We start from the raw sequence: 20,714 nt of genomic DNA, 5'->3' as shown, positions 1-20,714 counted from the left end.
CATTTTCTCTGCATTCCCTCTGTCTCTATCTTCACCTGGACTTCTTAGCTGCCTCCCAGGTGAGCCCTGTGCCTGTAGTTTTGTGCCATTCCTATCTATTTTCCTCCATAACCAGAGGGATCGTACAGAAACCGCAATTTAATCATGTCGTTCGTGCTCGATAAAGGGCAAGCCACCCTACCCAGGGAAATCTAGAAGGGGATAACAGAACTCTCCTAGAAATCTAGCAAGATGGAGAAAACAATATTTACTTGAAATTCTTTGCAAGGAGAATATTATATGATTGGAAGGATGAGGGTAAGATCCTATGCCTTTGTCTCTCTCTCTCTTCCTCTCTCTCTGTCACTCTCTCTCTCTCTGCCCCTTTCTCCCCCTCTCTCCTCCTCTCTTCTCCTCTCTTCCTCCCCCATTCTCCTCCCTCTCCCTTCCTTTGCCCACCTTCCCCTGCCTCTTTCCTCCCTCTGAGGGGAATTCTACAGTGCCTTCAAGGAGACTGCATCTAGTTAGCTGGAGGGCTTTTATTTTGCTCTGTGCACATACAAGTTTGGGAACTGAGCTTTATTGCTTGGAGTAATAGGAGAAGAAACTTTCACCACTGATCCTCTTTGCTTTTCTGGGAGAAAAAGCTCTAAGTCACGGGTTCTCAAAGTGTGGTCCCCTGATCACAGCAGTATCACCTGGGAACTTGTTAGAAATGCTAACCTTTGGACCTATTCTAACCTTCCGAATCACAAACCAAGTAATGCCTGGTAATCTCTGTTTTAATAAGCCCTCCCTCCAGGGGATTCCTCTGGATGCTGAAGTTTAAAACTACTACCAAACTGTGAAACAATAGTTAAAGAACATTGATTTGAAGAGCATCCAGGATTAGCCCGGCCACAGTATCCACATGTGTTATACTGATCCTGCCTGTCACTCCCCTGTTTAAATCCTTTAGCAGCATCCATAGTCCTTAGGGTAAATTGATAACCCTTAAAGTAGCCTTTGAAGGACCCCGCCAACCTAGCGATAACAATAATAAATAAAGATAGCGAACATATATTCATTTCACAAATGTTTATTGAATATTGACTGTATGCAAGTGTTATTTTAGTTTGGACCCTTTAGATACAGCTGTGAACCATATAGATCAAGTCCCTGCTCTCGTGAAGTTCAAGACTAGAGTAGGAAACAGATGAGCAAATACAAAAGTAAATATGAAACAGTGAAGTGCTGCGCAGAAGACTGAAATCGGATGATGTGACAGAGAATGATAGATGGCTACTTTAGATGGTTATTAGGGAAGCCTCACTGTGGTGGAGTTGAGGCTGTGCTTGGAATGAAAAAGAGCTCACAGGTGAATATCAGAAGGACTAGCATTCCGGGCAGAGGGAGGTTGCTCGTGCCAGGCCCTAAAGCAAGAGCAAGCGCTGTATGGTCAAGGGGCAGGTGCGGCAGATGAAGCTTATTTGAAAGAGGAGGAAAATGAGGGCAGGGAGATAAAAAACGGGCCAGATACAGGTCTTTGCAAGCCAGGTTAGGAGTTTGGATTTTTTTAATGGAGGTATAATTCATATACAATGAAATTCACCCTTTTAAAATACAATTCAGTGATTTTCAGTATATTCACAAGGTGGTGCAACCATCTTCTGTGTCTATTCCTCGACGTATCCATCGCTCCAGGAGGACACCCCATACTCATCAGGAGTGTGACAGTAAGCCTCTGGGAGATTTAGCAGGAGAGACATGATCTGATCATTCAGGCAGCTGTGGGAAAGTGGATTCCAGGAAGGCAAGGTGGGAGCAGAGAGACCAGGTGGGCTTTTGCTGGGAGATGGTGGCTTGGGTTAGGGTGGTGGTGATGAAATGAAAAGAGGTGAATGGCTTCAGGATATGTGTTGCGGGTCGACATGACTTCTCTGTAATGCAGCACTTCTTTTATTATCTGCAATGAAGAAACAATTTGTTAAATTTCCAATCTGTCACAGATTAAAACTTTTAAAAAATACAATACAATTATAAACAGAGACTGTTTCCAGGGGACGTGGCTAGAGTAGCGGTCTGTTGGTCAGGAGGAACTTTTGGTCTGTGGCATCCCTCTGTCAGCTTCCAAAGACCCAGCCGTAATACTTAACAAGGAACAAGGGAAATAGATCGTTCAGAACTTTGACTCAGTAGCTAGCTTTTGGAAAAGTATATATTTTTCTAAAAGAAAATTCAAATGGAAAAAAATATTTTGGAAAGAAATTAAGAGCAGCATTACGTATAAATGGTGAAAATTATTAAAACCCTAGATGCCCAAGACCTCTGTGCAGACATCTCTGCCTCCCCTGGGCAGGTTTCCGGTTCCTTCCTCTGCTCCTGCAGCACAATGTGTGCCTCTGTGGGGACACTGTGGCACCGTCTGTGCTGACACATCTCCAACCTGTCGTCTGACCTGCTCTCGTCATGGTGGGAGCTCTTTATGTCTTACTCATCGCGGAACACTTGACACCTCATACGGTGCTGGCATACATACATTATCACATGGGGGCATTGACTGGATAGATTGTGAGTTGTATTAATATCGTGGAATACTAGAGAGTTGTAAAAGTGATAAGCATGTGCTACATCCTATATACAAAATAGTATTGAACCAAAAAAATAGTTCTGAAATAATGTGAATACTGATTCTTATGTATAGATACTTTTATATAAATTAAAATAATGAAAACCTAAGTGAGGTGATTTTCCCTGTAGGACTGTTCTAATGAACCCTATTTCATCATAAGCTTCATCAAACACCATTCTTACATGAAATATTTACTTTAATTCTCAACTTTCAGTAGACTAAAGGTTAAAGAAGTCACATTTTTCATTTGAAGTTTAATTTCATTTGAATATTGTTCTTTAACTGTTAGCTCTACCAACTACGATGACTGATGCAAACTGTTTCGTATACTAACTTATTCCTGTCTCAATCTTATTTTCCTTAACAATTTTCTGATTTACAAAATCTAACATATAGCCATGTATATATAAATGGCACAGGTTGCGATACCCCATCCTCATTCTCTTCTTCCCTACTTTATTTTTCTCCTTACTATTTTTTTTTTTTTTTTACCTAACATACTATAGATTTCATTTATTGATTTTGTTTGCCATCTTTCTCTTTTCACTAGAATGTAAACTCCTTAGGCACATGAATATTTTCCTGTTTTGTTCACTGCTGTATCCCCACAGCCTAGAATAGTGCCGGGTGTATAGTACTCAATAAATTTCTGTTGAAGTAATTGTAAATAAATATGTATGTGTATTTATTTATGCATGTGTGCTATTTTCTTCAAATTCAATGATTTACTCAAAAAAATTTGATCACCTACTGTTTACCAGACATTGGGATGGAGTGGTAAGCAAATGGGTAAGGTCCCTGCCCTTAAATGTTCTTCCGGCGACAAGCATGAACCATGCACTGTCATAAGTACTGGGGACAAAAGGGTAGACAGGGGAGGTGTCCTACCAACACAGGGGTCAAGGAAACTGAAGAAGTGATTCAAAAGATGAGTAGGAGCTAATCATGGGATGGGAGCTGCGGAGAGAAGGAATGCCGCATCGCAAGCCTGGGGAGAATTGACAAAGAAGACACACACTTCTTAGAAATAGTTCGTCTATGTAGCCAGAAACTGACGAGATCATTAGGTAATTGACTATGTTTTCTCCACACCTGGGTACAGAGAATAATAGATGATTTTAGATTTATCATCCTTAAAAATATAACAACATGCTGATTCTTACTTTGTCTTTGAAATAACTTTTTAACTCTTTCATTTACTTTGCTGAATCAGTACTTATCTCTTACTGAAATTCTTTCTTTCTAAAAATACAGATTTGTTGAAGAGGACCATATTCCGTACATAAATGCTTTTCAACATTTTCCAGAAGAGATGAAATTATATGGACGTGACAAAGGAATCTTTGCTATAGAGGTAAGTTATTTCTTTTTTACTTTGCAGTCACTCATAAGATACAAGAGTACTGTAGTGATTTATATTCCTTGCCTGACTTCTTAATTTGATGTTGGAGGTTTTTTTTTTAAATGTCATCTAGTTTTTGTTCTATCCAAATATGGACCATTAGTCATAACTTAATGAAGGGTAGATTTGTTATTTTTTATTTTCCTTGTGTGGCTTCTTGTAATCCTTTAGGTTATCCTCAAAATATAGCTACAGTGTAAAGTACACACCTTACAGTACAAATAGGTATATTGTTGAGACTAAACTTTAAAAGCTTTATATAAGGACCTTTAAATAATTTCAAATTTTCTAAAAAGTGTTTTTTGTTGTTATTTGTACACTATGTTGCTTTGGAGAAAATAAAGTTATTACCTTGTTTCAAGAGACACTATTTTAAGTCCTTTGCTTGTGTTAGTCTTTCAGATGTCTCCACTGCACGGGCTTCTGTCCTTTAATTATGAGTCTTTATCACTATTTATAGTACTCAAATGTTGTCTGCCCTTTGTCATCAGATGGTTGTCAGTATACTAAATGTTAATATTAAAGTTTATCCACCATTTGCCCACTTGAGGAGTGATTTTCATAGGCCTTCCTAATCTTCACGACCTTCACATTGTTTGCAGTTGAAGTGGAGAGACACTTGTGATCCTTACTAAACCCCTGCATAAGTATGGTTCACTTTATCCCAATTTTACAGTGAGCAGACCCCTCAGAAAGGTAGGGCGATTTGCCAAGGTCATGCAGTTGGTAGTCTTAGACTTGGAACTACTACGCTTTAGGCCTTTGGCACATTGTGTCACCTTTGCTCTGTTTGCCTGCTACTCTGCCCTCCTCCTCACTCTAGTTCTTTAGAACATTTAAATAGGTGCTATGGAAATACAACAATATAGTGTGCTAATTTTGAAGCATTGAGCCAGAAGGAAATGGATGGTTGAAATGCAGATAAAGAAGCTTGTAACATATCATAACATTTTACATCTGAGGTTGTAAATATTAGCAGCACTTTATTGAATTAGAATATTGGTCACTATGAATGATTTGTAGAGAACATTCGATGTTTAAACCGGAAATGGCTCCACCCTCAGAACAACTTGTGTCAGAGTAGTTCCTCTAGACTTAGAGAGTAGAAAGCAAGCGTGGAGGTGGGTGCCCAGGGCTGCTTCCTCATCGTCACCATTTAGTTCACACCCAGGGGAGATCAGGCGAGTTCCAAATGCGTTTGCCATCCTTCGCAGCACAAGGAAGGAATGTAGAGCTGCAGCTACCACTGATCTGGAAAAAACAAAAATGAAATAATAGTAGTGGTAGCGCTTATTATGTACCAGGCCCTGTTTTAAATACTTTATAAGCTCATTTATTATTCATACCAACCCTAGGAAGTACATAGTATTATTATTACCCCATTTTATAGACAAGGAAACAGACACAGAGAGATTAGGTAATTTGCCTGATATTCTCACTGTGAACATAGTCCAGCGTGGCCAAGGCAGTCTTAGTTTGGAAGGAGATGAAAAATAGGGACCATACCACACTGTGAGGATTGGGTGAGGGGAGCGGGGCAGGAAGCAGCGAGGGCAGGAAGTGGGAGTAGGTTACTGAGGCAAAAAAGCGGCTCCAAACTGGTTATCGAAACCAAGAGGTGGCCGTATGGCAGAGATGGCACCCAGAACCAGAAAGCATGGCTAGAGGGTCCTACTGGAGGGGGGTCCAGGCTAGTAGTGACAGTGGGGCAGCGAGTACATGTGTCCTGGCAGGAGGCACAGCTGGCTAGCTAGAGCAGCCTTCTTGAAGGGTGAACCTTCATATAATAAAAAGGCAACTTAGCCTATTTCTCAGCTTGGGCAGAATTACGATCGTTTCGTTAAAGGACTAGACACACAGAGGACACATCTTGCTTTTCCAGCCAGCACTCCAGACCCCAGCTAATTTGTCAGAGATATGGTGGAACTGGCATAATATCGGGGAGGTAAATACTGACCTGTAAGGTACACCTAACACCTTAGGAGCCCTGTTCATGTCTGGGAAGAGAATAACAAGGTCTTAGTTTCAGAACTAGCCTGGACTCAAGATTGATTGGTTTTTCATCTTTTTTAATGGCATCTCATGCTCAATGAGACAGGAAGTGTGGACTTCCTGGGCATTCCTTGGACTCTGCTGATGCTACCCCGAAACTGTCACATAGAAGGAGGTTTTCTGTTGTTGTTGTTGTTTTTGTTATTTTAATGATTTAAAAACCTGTATGATACATTAATTCGTAATTCTAAATTTAGCTGCTAAAAATCGTTTATGGCTAGTCGTCTGAGCCTTGTTTAAATGTTCTGCTGAAAGGAAAAGACGGTTGGCTCAATAGTCCCAGGTGTGTGTTTTTATATTTGTTCAGTTTTCCTAGAGGGACCAATGGAACCGAGTTACCATTTTTGCATTAATTACCAGCTTAGTCTTGGTTAATAAAAGAAATTCTGTGTTTCCTCTCTCTCCCTTCTTTTCTCCCCTCCTTCTCTCTCCTTTTCTCCCTCTTCTCTCAATTCCGAGTATATTCTTTATTTTACATCCTAACTGACTGGGGTTTAATCTAATTTCTCAAAGCCATTCACCATTCAATTTACATTGATTTTTGCTTGGTTGAGGTTATTTGTATTTTTTTCTGGTGCCTAAAATTATTATTTAGCTGTCTTTAACAAATTGTAAGCTTCTCAGGAATATACACCAGAATCTTTTCTATAAAATCATGGAATATTAAAGCTGGAGGGAAATTTAGACATCACTTAGCCCACTTTTCTTATTTTTCCAATAAGGAAACTGGCCTAAGGAGAAATGTGATTTGGGAATACATATAGCTCTACTTCATTAGGGTTCTAATGAGGATTATTTGAGATAATATATTCACAATGCAGGCATATTGCAGATATTCAAATGGTAATAGCCTCCCTTCCAGGGTTCTGGATGGAAAAACTTTTCATCTAAGGTAGGGATTAAGAGTGTAATCAAGCTGCTTGGAGGATAAAAATGTATCATTTTTGGAAAATAAAGTTTTCAATTGTGCCCATTTCTTAGTTTTCTCAAAGTAGTTTTCAGGAAGTCCACAGATATGACTCTTGCGTTTCATTCTGATATTTTATAATTTTGGTTATCATAAATTCAGCTTCTTGGAGAGGGTAGTGCTTCCTGGGCTCATTTATATGCTTAGGATGTATAACTACCTTTTGAGTTAAGGAATTTGGTTTCACTTTATGCATACTCACATAGACACTCAAGTTTCACTCTGTAAAAATCATTATTTAAAAAACATATTCTCTGTATCCTTTCGAGTAGTAATGGATCCAGGTGTTGCCAGATGTTTAAATGACTGCAGCAGTGACATGTTATGTGCAGAATCGAGACTGTCACTGTAATAGCCAGTGCAGCTCCTATTTCCCAGCGTAAACTTCCTAGCGTAAGCTTTTAGTTCAAGTTTGCACTGCCTTCCTCTGCGCAGTGTGGTTAAGAAGTGCCTGCAACTATTACAGTCGCATTTGTTTCTAGTGATGATGCAGGGTTTCAGCCTGAAATATTATGTTCTTAGTATTGCATCAGATCTAAATTGTTCTCTGCCCCTCCTAAGTTTTTACAACTTGAGACAAGTTTTGTAATATTGGTAATATTTCTTGTTCTAACATCAACCTTGTCTGATATTAATGTAGCTACTCCAACTTTTCTTTTTTATTAATGTTTGCAAAGTATATCTTTTTCCAATCTTTTATATTTAACCTGTCTGTGCCTTTATATTTAAAATGTGTATTTGGTAAATACACATTTTGTAGATAAGTTTTGATTTTAATCCAATCTGATAATCTCTGCCTTTTAATTAAAGTCTTTAGACCATTTACATTTGACATAATCATAAATATGGTTGGGTTTAAATCTACCATCTTGTTATTATCCGTCCCATCTAGTCTTTATTCCATTTTTCCTCTTTTTCTGCCTTCTTTTGAATTAAGATTTTTTTATTCCATTTAATCTTCATTATTGATTTGTTAATTATACTTCTGGTGTTTTTTTCTTAAGACATTTTTATTGGGGAAGGGTAACAGGACCTTATTGGGGAACAGTGTGTACTTCCAGGACCTTTTTCCAAGTCAAGTTGTTGTCCTTTCAATCTTAGTTGTGCAGGGTGCCATTCAGCTTCAAGTTGTTGTCCTTTCAGTCTTAGTTGTGGAGGGCGCAGCTCAGCTCCAGATCCAGTTGCCATTGCTAGTTGCATGGGGCGCAGCTCACCATCCTTTACAGGAGTCGAGGAATCAAACTGGCAACCTTATGTTTGAGAGGATGCGCTCCAAGCAACTGAGACATTCGGGAACACAGCAGCAGCTCAGCTCAAGGTGCCGTGTTCAATCTTAGTTGCAGGGGGTGGAGCCCACCATCCCTTGTGGGACTCGAAGAATTAAACTGGCAACCTTGTGGTTGAGAGCCCACTGGCCCATGTGGGAATCGAACCGGCAGCCTTCAGAGTTAGGAGCATGGAGCTCTAACCGCCTGAGCCACCTGGCCGGCCCTATGTTTCTATTTTTAAGAGGTTGCTCTAGAATTTACAATATTCATTTTTAACTTACCACAGCCTACCTTAAATGATAATACACTAGTACATGTATAGTGTAAGAACCTTGCAACAATATACTTCCACTTTCCTCCTCCCAGCCTTCAGTAGCAAACATTTTACTTTTACCTTGTTATAAATCCCACAGTGCATTGGGATTCTTTTTGCTTTAAGTGGTCATCTGTCTTTTTAAGAAATTAAAATGAGGAAAACTACTCACGTATTTGCTATTTCTGGCACTCTTCCTGTTTACAAAACATCTTTTAACATTTCTTATAGTACAGATCTGCTGGCAATAAATTCTTTTGGCATTTCTTGATCTAAAAAAAGTCTTTATTTTGCCTTCATTTTTGAAAAGACATTTTCACTAGTAGTATATAGAATTCTAGATTTGTACTTTTCTTTCAGTACTTTAAGAGATGTCGTTCCGTTTTCTTCAGATCTGCCTGATTTCTTTCTGTTTTTTTCATTATTTTATTTTATTTTTTTCCGCTTGAGGTATAATTGAGGTATAATTCACAAAATTGTAAGATATATAAAGTGTATGTGGTAGCGATTTGATATATGTATGTATTGTGAAAGGATTCCCCCCATTGAGTTAACACTTCATCCCCTCACATATTTATTTATTTAGAACATTTAAATTCTACTCTCTTAGCAAATTTCAGTTATGCAACAGTGTTTTCAACTAAAGTCACCATGTCTTACATTAGCTCTTCAGACCTTATTTATCTGATAGCTGAAAGTTTGTACCCTTTTACCAACATCTCCCTATTTCCCCCACGCACAGCGCCCCCAGCGTCCGGCAACCATTTTTCTACTCTCTGTTTCTATGAGTTTCATTTTTGTTTTACATTTCACATATAAGTGATAGCATACAGTATTTGTCCTTCTCTGTCAGTCTTGTTTCTCTTAGCATAATGCCCTCATGTTCGTTCCATCCATATCGTCATAAATGGCAGAATTTGCTTTCTTCTCATATCTTCTGTTCATTCATCTGTTGACAGATACTTAGATTGTTTCCATGTTTTGGCTATTGTGAAAAATGCTGCAGTGAACATGAAATGCAGATACATCTTTGAGATCCTGTTTTCGTTTCCTTTGGATGTGTACCCAGAAGTGGGATTGCTGGATCATATGGTAGTTTGATTTTTAATTTTTTGAGAACCTCCATACCATTTTCCATAGTGGCCGCACCAAGTTACATTCCCACCACAAATGCACCAGGGTTCCTTTTTGCACATCTTCACCAACAGCTATCTCTTGTCTTTTTTATAATAGCCATTCTAGCAGGTGTGAGGTGATAGCTCATTGTGATTTTGATTTGCATTTTCCTGATGATTAGTGATGTTGTGTACCTTGTCATGTACCGTTTGGCCATCTGTATGTCTTCTGTGGAAAAATGTCTGCTCAGTTCCTCTGCCCATTTTTTAATCAGGTTGTTTGTTTCTGCTATTAATGTATGTGAATTCTTTATATATTTTGGTCATTACCCCTTATCAGATGTAGGATTTGCAAATATTTTTTCCCATTCTGTAGGTTGCCTTTTCATTTTGTTAATGGTTTCCTTTGCAGTGCAGAAGTTTTTAGTTTGATGTAATTCCATTTGTTTATTTTTGCTTTTGGTGTCAAATCCAAAACAATCATTGTGAAGACTAGTGTCAAGCAGCTTACCTCCTGTGTTTTCTTCTAGGAGTTTTATGGTTTCAAGTCTTAAATTTAAGTCTTGAATACATATTGAGTTGATTTTTGTATATAGTATAATGGTCCAGTTTCATTCTTTTGCATGCGACTGTTCAGTTTTCCCAACACTATTTATTGAAGAGACTGTCCTTTCACCATTGTATGTTCTTGGCTCCTTTGATGTAAATTAATTGGCTATCTATGTGTACATTTATTTCTGGACTCTCTATTCTGTTCCATTGACCGATGTGTCTATTTTTATGCCTATACTATACTGTTTTGATTATTGAAGCTTTGTAATATAGTTTGAAATTGGGAAGTTTGATGCCTCCAGCTTTGTTCTTCTTTCTCAAGATTGCTTTAGCTTTTTGGGGTCTTTTGTGGCTCCACACAAATTTTAGGATTTTTTTTTTTTTTTTTTCTGTGAAAAAGACCATTGGTATTTTGATAGGGATTGCATTGAATCTAGATTGCTCTGGCTAGTATGGACATTTTAATGATATTAATTCTTCCAATCCATGAGCACAGACTATCTTTCTATTTATTTGTGTCTTTTTAAAATTCTTTCTTCAGTAACTTATAGTTTTCAGTGTCCAGAGCTTTCACCTCTTTGGTTAAATTTATTCTTAAGTATTTTATTCTTTTTGATGCAATTGTAAATGGTATTTTTTTTAAATTTATCTTTCTGATAGTGCAGTGTTAGTGTAGAGAAACACAACTGATTTTCATATATCGATTTTGTATCCTGAAATATTACTGAATTTATTATTTCTAACAGTTTTTTGGTGGAATCTTTAGGGTTTTGCATATGTAATTTTATGTCATCTACAAATAGAGTTTTATTTCTTCCTTTCTGTTTTGGATGCCTTGTATTTCTTTTACCTAATTGTACTCACAAGGACTTCTAGTACTCTGCTGAATAAAAGTGGTGAGAATGAGCATCCTTGTCTCATGACTAATCTTAAAGGAAAAGCTTTCAGTTTTCACTGTTGAGTATGATGTTAGCTGTGGACTTGTCATTTATAGGCCTGCTTGATTTCTGATGAGAAATCAGTCTGCTGTCAATCTTATCTTTGCTATTTTCTATGTAATGTATCTTTTTTGTCTGTAGCGATTTTTTAAGATTTTTCTCTTTATCATAGTTTTTCATTAATTGGATTGTGACATGCCTTGGCATAATTTTCTTTATGTTTCTTCTGCTTGGGATTCATTGACCTTAGGTCTATAGGAGTATAGTTTTCATCAAATTTGGAAATTTTTCATCCATTATTTCGTCAAATATTTTTTTCTGTCCTTTAATTTCTTTTTTCTGGGATACCAATTACATGTTAGACCACTTGATATTGTCCCACAGCTCACTAAGACTCGTGTTCTTTTATTTCTTTTTGTCTTCTTTCTCAGTGTGTTTTTTGGGATAATTTCTATGGTCGTGTCTTCAGATTCACTGATATTTACTTCTTGAGTGTCCAATCTGCTGTTAAACGCATCTAGTGTATTTTTTCATTTCAGAGTTTGAATTTTTCATTTCTAGAAGTTCCATTTCAGTCTTATTTTTTCCATTTCCGTTATTATGTTTGTTTTCATTTATATCTTTGAGTATATTGACAATACTTATAATACCCTCTTTCCCCGAAAATAAGACCTAGCCAGACAATCAGCTCTAATGCATCTTTTGGAGCAAAAATTAATATAAGACCCGGTCTGATAATATATAAGACTTGGTCTTATATTATAGTAACATAAGACCAGGTCTTACATTAATTTTTGCTCCAAAAGATTCATTAGAGCTGATTGTCTGGCTAGGTCTTATTTTGGGGGAAACATGGTAGACAGCTGAAGGTTCTCATCTACTAATTCCATTGTCTCTGTTGTTTCTGAGTCTCTTTGTATTGATAGGTTTATCTCTTAGTTATGTGTCATATTTTCCTATTTCTTTGCATGCCTGGTAATTTTTTATTGTATGCAGACATTGTAAATTTTATGTTGTCGGATACTGGATTTTTGTTTTGGTATATAATTAGATAACTTGGAGATCAGTTTGATTGTTTCGAAGCTTGTTTTTAAGCTATTTTATGGCTGGTCCAGGGCCTTTATGCTGGCACTAACTTAGCCCCTTAGACCCTCTCCTTAGACCACTGAGACTTGTCTTTGCAGAAGACTCTACCCAATGACCCTGTTATTATGAAGTCTCTCCACTCCGGATGGTGCCTGTTTGAGCTCTGGGAATTGTTTTGAGTCATTGAAAAAAATCCAATGATTTTTCTCCCCTCTCTCAGGTTTTTTCTCACACATGCACAGATTGGTACTCAGCCAAAGGCTTGACAGGACCCCTTTTTAGATCTCTGGAGTTCTCTTTCTTTGCAGCTTTATCTTCACTGGTATTCTGCCTGCAAATTATAGCCACCTCAGCTTCCAGAAGTTCCAGTATTTGTCTCCTCAATTCAGCAAGTCTCACTCCCTGTAGTGCAGCTTGAAAACTGCCTCCAGGCAGTAAACTGAGGCCATTTGTTTCTCTTCTCTAAAGTGTGATAGTCCTGTGCTTCCTGTTGTCCAGTGCCTGGATCTGTTATTTTATACATATTTTTTCTAGTTCTCTGTTTACAGTGGGAGTCAATTCACATAGTATTTAATCCTTCATGGGCAGAAGCAGAAGTATTCCAAATGCTAATTTTTAGGCATTTAGAAATTGAGTCAATATTCAGATGCTTTTAAGTAACTTACTTAAACAGTTGTTTCTTAAATTCCTAAACGTATCTCATTGCTCATTCATTCTTGGATTTTTTAAAAAACTACTATCTCTATTCATGAATATGGTCAATAGTCTGATCTTTGCTTTAAAAATTCCCCCCAACTGGACCATGTTATTGGAAGATCGTGGTTATAAGCTTTTGTTTACACGAAATACTTTTCACAGTAATAATTTACTTTGACTTTTCTTTTCCCCCACACCCCCAGTTTTTAAGCCATTGTTTTCTCGGTCTAGTTGTAGGGCACAGCTCCCTGGCCCATGCTGCTGTTATGAGCCTTGTGCCCCCCCTTGCCCCTCCCCCCCCCCCCCCCCCGCCCCGGCTGAGGCAGTCGGTCGCCGGTCGTTGGTTGTTGGTTGGCTACTCACAGCAGCTCATGGCAGCTCTCATCAGCTGCCGGCCACTGCCGGCCACACACTGTCTGCCTGCCAGCATAGCCTACAGCAGCTCACACCGAGCTCGGCTATTCATGGATTCATGGCAGCCCAGCTTCAGGGAGAGCCATTGTTCACAGTCTTAGCTGTAGAGGGCACAGCTCACTGGCCCATGTGGGAATCAAACCAGTAACCTCGGTGTTAGGAGCACGCTCCAGCCGCCTGAGCCACTGAGCTGCCCTGACTATTTTGAAGTTACTCTTGAGTAAGGAGACGGGTAAAATAGGTGAGTAGTTTGTTATAGAGATGTTGGTACAAAGTATTAGTATTAAAAATAATACGAGATTATGCTTTGGTAACAATAACCATTGTACTTTGCCTTTTTCACTTATATCTTGGAGAAATTTTTTAAGTAAACTTTTTATTTTGGAAAAATTTTAGAGTTACAGAAAAGTTGCAAAAATACAAAAAATACAAAAAAGTACAAAGAACACCTGTATATCCTTTACCCAGATTCAATTATCGTTAACATTTCATCCCATTTGTGCTATCCTCTCTATGTATGTACATATGTATGTATGTATGTATGTATGTGTATCTATCTATGAAATTCCATTTCTAAATCATTGAAGGTAAGTTACATTACCCCTAAATATTTATGTATTTATTTTCTAAGAATAGGGATATTTTCTTACATAATTGCAATTTACTTATTAACTTACTACTTTTCTAAGAGCTACGCAATGTAGATAGGCCACAATTTACTTAACTAGTTCTCTATTGATGGAGTTTTGTGTTTGGGGATAAAAGGTAGAGAAGGCAGCTAGGTAATGTAAACACATAGCAAACGAAACTAGAAACCATCTAAATGTCTGTCTATAGGAAAATGGATAAAGTATGACCTAGTCAGACAATGAATGGTATATTTAACAATTACAAAAATGAATGAGCTACATTCACAAGCCACGTGAATGAATCTAAGAATCATTCTATTGCATGTAAAAGGTGAGACTAAGAAAGTTATACAGTATGATACCATTTTTCTTAAGCTCAAAAGAATCTAAAATAAAGATACTTATTTAGGTATATTAATGTGCGTGATAAAACTATGTTTAAAAATGCGAGTTCGTGATGAGCACAATGCAGAATACTGATTACTTCTGGAGGGGGAGGTAGAGGGTGGGACAGGGATGGAGAGTGCGCTGCTGGCTGCAGTGGTGTGGTGATGTTCCAGTTCTTCAGTCAGGTAGTAGAGTCATGGGTATTCGTTTTATTATGAATTCATTATTCATTCATTTATATGCTTCATAGCTTGCAGATATATCACATATATTTTTTGTATTTTTCAAGATTTTAAAGGCAGATAGAGGATGCTCTCTAAAAAGAATTTCTGGAACAAAGGAGTAAAAGGCAATATGTAATACATGGGCTTATTTGTATGAGTCTTGTATCCCCAATTATTCTTTGAGAGTAGGGACCATATTTAATGCTTCTATTTTATTATTCATAAGACCTAATGTAATTCTGTATACGTGGTAAGGACTCAGTCTGTGTTTATTGATTAAATGGTTTGAAATAGCTGAAAAAAAGAATAAGTTTAAATACTTTATTTTCAGATCTCAAATTGATCTGTTGGGGAGTATTTTCCACCTAAGTAGGAAACTTCCAGACTGCTTTTGGTGTATTTGTTACATAATATATCAGGAGGCCATTAAGTAGTGGCATTTGATGGAAAAAACTAAAAAAGCATTCTTATTAATATTTTAGTGGTAAATATGTAAGGGTTATAATTTCTGCTTATAAGCAAGGTTATTTAAAAATGCAAATTATGGGTGTGTTGGTATCACTCATGAAAACCAGTGTGAGATAAATAATCTTATCAGTTCATTTGTAGTCTTTACCAATATACTGAACACGGTAACAAATTACTTCGGTCAGAAAATATCTGTGTGAGGTTACATTGACGGCACTTCTTTTAGGAGAATCATACCTCGTACCGTGTTTCCCCAAAAATAACACCTAGCTGGACCATCAGCTCTAATGCGTTTTTTGGAGCAAAAATTAATATAAGACCCAGTATTGTATTGTATTGTATTGTATTATATTATATTATATTATATTATATTATATTATATTATATTATACCCAGTCTTATGTTATATAAGACCGGGTCTTATTCTTATATTAATTTTTGCTCCAAAAGACACATTAGAGCTGATGGTCCAGCTAGGTCTTATTTTCGGGGAAACACTGTATTTGCTAAGCGAAACCAGTGATTTTATGTGGATTATCTGTGATTTAGTTTGATCCTGGGCCGATTCCCTCCCCACTACCCAGCGTGCTCAGCCCAGGTCTCCCCTTACTTCTACTTCCCAGGAGAAGAGAATGGGAAGCCGGTTGTATGCTAGCCTAAAGAAAACTGAGTAACAGCACAGGTGATTCTGCTGCCAAAAGAATCACATAACCCTTCCAAAATCAAATAGAAATTATTTTGGGATTATCTACTTACTCTTCTGGATACCAGCTTTTAATCTTCTGTAGAACAGACATGTGAAATTTGAACATAGCTGTGCAACAGTCAGCAGAAGGCTGACTCCAGTAGGTTTTTCCTACCTCCGATCCTGGGGCCAAAACAAATTACTGTCTCCTATTCAGTTGCCAAATCTTCATTGGTCATCAGTTCATACATTTTTATTTATTCATAAGATTTGTCTGTCTGTGCAAGTCGACAGCATTTCTAAAATGGTCTCACCCCCAGAACCAAGACTATATTCACATAAAGCAATGTATTTACCATAGACTTCCAGTTGACTAGCCTTTGAACATGAAAAAGTATTTTTTGTTACTACTGGTAGATTCACAACCATTAACATAATTCCAGCAGGCTGAAATGAGAGGTAAACTGTTTTTGTGAATCATAATACATGTGGGATTCATTTTAACCTTCTTCCGTAAGTGTAGTGCTTTGTCATTACTTCTGACATTACTTTTATTTCTTATTAATTGTCCTTTGTAATAGAAAGTCTCGTTTTAAGTTTGGATTAACAGGTGCATATAGCATTAGCTTTTTCTCAGCTGAATCTTTGCTTCAAAACAACAATAAGAATAAGGGTGAGGCACTGCGCTCTTGTTTTAAATAGCTAAGCAGGAAGTTCACCTCTGACAGGCTATTATAATCAGGTTTATCACAAGAGTCTGCTGTTGTGTAACAGAAACTCTAGCTTGTCCTTACCTGTCTTAAGGCATTGCTTCATGAAGGAAAATAAACTCGCTGAAATATTTGTGAAATTCAATAAAATGCTTTCCCAAGCACTCTGTTTTTAATGCATGCTAGGACAATTTATTATAGCTTTGTAGTCTTTTACAAAACATATGAACCTTGTGATTTTTTACTATTGTAATTAAATGAATCTGTGTCACTCAAGAAGCTCTGTGTGTCATATTTACTATACCTCTTAGACACATCTCCACCACGTCTAGTAATAGTCTACATTCCCTCCACTTGTCCCCTCCTTTTTCAAGAAAAAGGGGGAAGGTTGGGATGTCTTCAGGTGACTGTTTATTTAATTGACAGGCAGCTTTTCTTCATTGTGTGCTTTCTCTTCGCTCACAGAAGTGCATTCACTCTTCCATAGTATGTTGAAACTTTTAAATGGAAACGGCTTTTCATTAACAAAGGAAGCATTTTCTTCCCTCCTTCCATGTCTTAGCTTTCCCCACTAAGTCTTGGCTTCTTCAGCAGCCGTACCTCCACCAGAAATGACAAAAGGTGCAATTGTTCTAGGAGATGGCGATGGAGATAATGCTGGTGGAGTTTTGTGTGTGTGGGCTGCCGGGGACTGTTTTTCTTCTGTGTTTGGTTTTGTTTTGTTTTTGTTATTCCAGAAAGTTGAGCACACCTTAAAAACAAACTAAGGGGGGAAAAAAGCAGCTTTAAAGACCCTTAAACCTTTATCCTAGGTGAACTATTTCTCTCCATTAAGTTGTTCTGTAGTTTTTAAGTAGGCCTCTCTGTCCCAATAAAAACAAATCTGACAAACAAAGCTCACTTAAAACATAGGGGAATGGTATACAGAATACAGAGAGTATTCATGTGGTTTGTTTTCTTTTTCCAATCAGGCCTCCTGTCATTACCCTGCCTTAAGAGCAAAGCTCAGGAAAGGAGACAGGTGTACTAATTTTTATTTCCAACCATCTCCTTTTTCTGAATTGTGATTCCCAATTCCAGGTGGATGGCCTTTTATTTTTTTTAACATATATTTTGAAGAGATCCTCCTCCTTTATCTGCTTCTGCCTCTTCTGCTGTTTTATTTTTTGACTCAAGTTTCTGGAGTATGGTGCTGATTCAAAGCGTCATTTACTTCTAGCAAAAATCTTTTAGTTCATTTGGTAGAATAAACTGAAAATCTGGTCTCTTTCTGGGACACCTTCTCTGTCGTACAGAGGACCAAATAATCAGTCACTGCTTGAACTGAACTTGGGCCTAGACACACTTGTCTGTATCACAGATACAATGTATTCTGCCAGTGGGGCTAGTACTTCAATCTTTTCAGCCTGATTTGCTTGATTTTTATATAGTTTCCACCCACAGACCAATTTCTAAACAGATAATATGTAACACATATTATTCTGCCGTGGTCCTGCTCCATGTTTCTAAACACTCTCGAGAATTAGTCATTTCGTCATCCCTCACTAGACTGAACACGAAAGGATAAAGAGGAAACTGGAAATTCATTCCGAAGCACATTTCCAGTGTTTTGAATGTTGATCAACAGCATTCTGATCTTCTCTCTGAATGAGTAAAAAGAAAGATGTCATGCAGGTTCCGCCAAACCCACTGAGTGGCACTTTGCCACAGTGACTCATTTTGCCTTGGAGCAATCTTACACCCTCTGTGAAACTAGGTCCCTGTTGGTTGAAGGAAGAAAAGACTCCTTCGGAGCTGTTGGTCTTTTCCATCGCCCCCAAATGAAGGCCTTATTGGATCCAGTTTCAGCACCCTGTGGGTCTTCAGACTTTATTCTAGACTCGTTCACAATCGTACTCTGTAGGCCCCATGCAGCTCATGGGATTGTTTGTGCAATAATAATCTGACAGGTTTAAAGTCCACCTGCGGGAAATTAAGGCAAGTGTAATGATAACAGGTGTTCTCAGTTTCTCTCACTCCCACTCCTCCCTTGCAGAATTACGCTGCCAGACAGCATGAATAGAAACCAGCGATGTTTTCTTTTCTTCCTGGCCTCCCACAACATCTGACTATCCTGGAATTTATGGGTGCACTTCTGTTTTCAGGCTTGTGGAGCAAGACCATCTGGGGGCTCTTTGAGCCTGCCAGAAAAATGAGGGTGGGAAGCCACTGCCTTTTATGTATTCATTCATTCATTCATTCATTCATTCATTCATTTACATAAGAATATCCTGGAGAGCCTGTTTAAACTACAGATTCTTAGACCCAACATCAGAGATTGAGTCAGTAATTCTGGTGTGGGATCTAGGAAAATGCATTTTTAACAAGCATCTTGCAGATGATTCTGAGATGGTGCTTAGCAGTACAGACAAGTCTTATCTCTCTACCTCTGTCTGTCTTTCTTTTGTTATTCCATAAAATATTTGAGGTTGAATTAGACTGATTAGCAGATAACCAAAGTCCAGTATAAAACAAATGCTGTCGTGCCTCACTAAACATGCCAAGTTTGCACAGGATTCTGGTAGACCTCCTATTCTACTTACTCCATACGCCTAGTGAAAATGTGGTGCGAATACCTAGCAACTTCTATGAGACCCTTCCCTTGGACATGCTCTGTACGTGAATGCGTTTTCTAAAATTCGAAATCAGATTGTTCTAACACAGTCATTAAATGTTTACTGGAATTATTATGTGATAGTCATCCATGTTTTAGAATCTTGTCAAAATTAGAGCCCAACCCCCCGGGCAAGGACAATGAGACAGAAGCAAAAATGTTTCACTGGGGTCTTATTCTCTAAAACAATGTATGTGACAGTGCTCTCCGCCTTCTGCCAAAGGTTAGCCTTTGCTGAGCTGGTGGTACAGTTGGAATGGGAACAGATGCATAGGAAGGTTAGTCCATAGCCAAGCTGTGTAGTGACAGTTGGGCCAAGTGATGATGGAGGCAGAAGGTAGCATTCTGATCCTTTTGATGACACTCCTGGACAGAAATGGCAGGTGGTGGTAACGTCCAGTTATCACTCGTACCTCATTTGAGTTACTAAGAAGATCTCTTTCAGTCTTGTGCTAGAACCGTTACGTGGTAATCAAGTATTCTCTCTGGACAGAAAGGCCCTGAGCGGGGGATTCGGCAGGTATTATATTTTCTTTTTGCTCAGTATCTTGGTATTACATATTTAATAGTTACAGTTTAATCATTTCACACACACCCCCAAATGTATGTTTCTAGTGCTAGGATATTTTACATAAGGTAAAAGTGGATATTAGCAAGTGGTATAGATTTTGAATGCTTGTAGATTTTATGTATGTTGACTTTTTTAAATCTTCAGTTTTATTATTACATTTAATTGTGATGTCTCTAATATGTTGGTTTTTTCCCCGTTAAATGTTGTTTAGATTCCTTCTTTATGCTTTCTTAAAATCATGGTAAAATATACAAACCATAAAATTTCCCATTTAAACCATTTTTATGTGTACAGTTCAGTGTAATTAAGTGCATTCACATTGTACAGCCATCACCATCATCCATCTCCAGACCTTTTTCATCTTCCCAAACTGACACTCCGTACCCGTTCAACACTGACTCCGTGTTGCCCTGTCTCCCAGCTCCTGAGGTCCACAGTGACCTTCTGTCACTGTGAGTTTGTGCTAGTGCCTCAGACAAGTGGAGTCGACAGTATTTGTCCTTTTGTATCTGGCGTATTTCATGTAGATTAATGTCTTTAAAGTTTATCCATGTTTGTAACATGTGTCAGAACTTCATTCCTTTTTAAGGCTGAGTAATATTCTCCTGTGTGGCTAGACCATTTGTTTATCCATTACTCATGGACATTTGGGTTGTTTCCACCTTTGGGCTATTGTGAATATTATTGCTGTGAACATGGGTGTACAAGTATCTGTTTGAGTCCCTGCTTTCAATTCTTTTGGGCATGTAACCAGAAGTGCAATTGCTGGATCCTATGGTGATTCTGTTTAAATTTTTAAACCACTGTAATATGTTATTGAATGCTTTTTTTTTCTTATTATGAAAATAATATGTTCATAATGATTAAAAAGAATGTAGAAAATAATGAAATGTATAAAGAAGGAAGTAAAAATCATCTGTAATCCAATTTCTCATGGATGCCATTAACATTGGGTATTTTTTGATTGTCTTATATAATGTGCATAAAAACACAC

General features: G+C 37.9%; 1 protein-coding gene across 2 annotated transcripts in view; it reads left to right on the top strand.

Annotated features, from left to right (window-relative positions):
* TAF1B (TATA-box binding protein associated factor, RNA polymerase I subunit B) overlaps nt 1–20,714 on the top strand; it is a 69,332-nt gene that overhangs the window by 19,866 nt on the left and 28,752 nt on the right. For both annotated transcript variants that reach the window (XM_019755962.3, XM_019755964.3), the window contains exon 8: nt 3,845–3,944. In XM_019755962.3, the coding sequence (XP_019611521.3) occupies nt 3,845–3,944 (100 nt within the window). The remainder of the gene's footprint in view (nt 1–3,844; nt 3,945–20,714) is intronic.

Source organism: Rhinolophus sinicus, chromosome 2, assembly GCF_057876585.1.
Source record: "Rhinolophus sinicus isolate RSI-liver-muscle chromosome 2, RSI-T2T, whole genome shotgun sequence".
NCBI lineage: Eukaryota > Metazoa > Chordata > Mammalia > Chiroptera > Rhinolophidae > Rhinolophus > Rhinolophus sinicus.
Note: the sequence above shows the minus strand (reverse complement) of the source record. Positions and strands in the feature narration are given on the sequence as shown.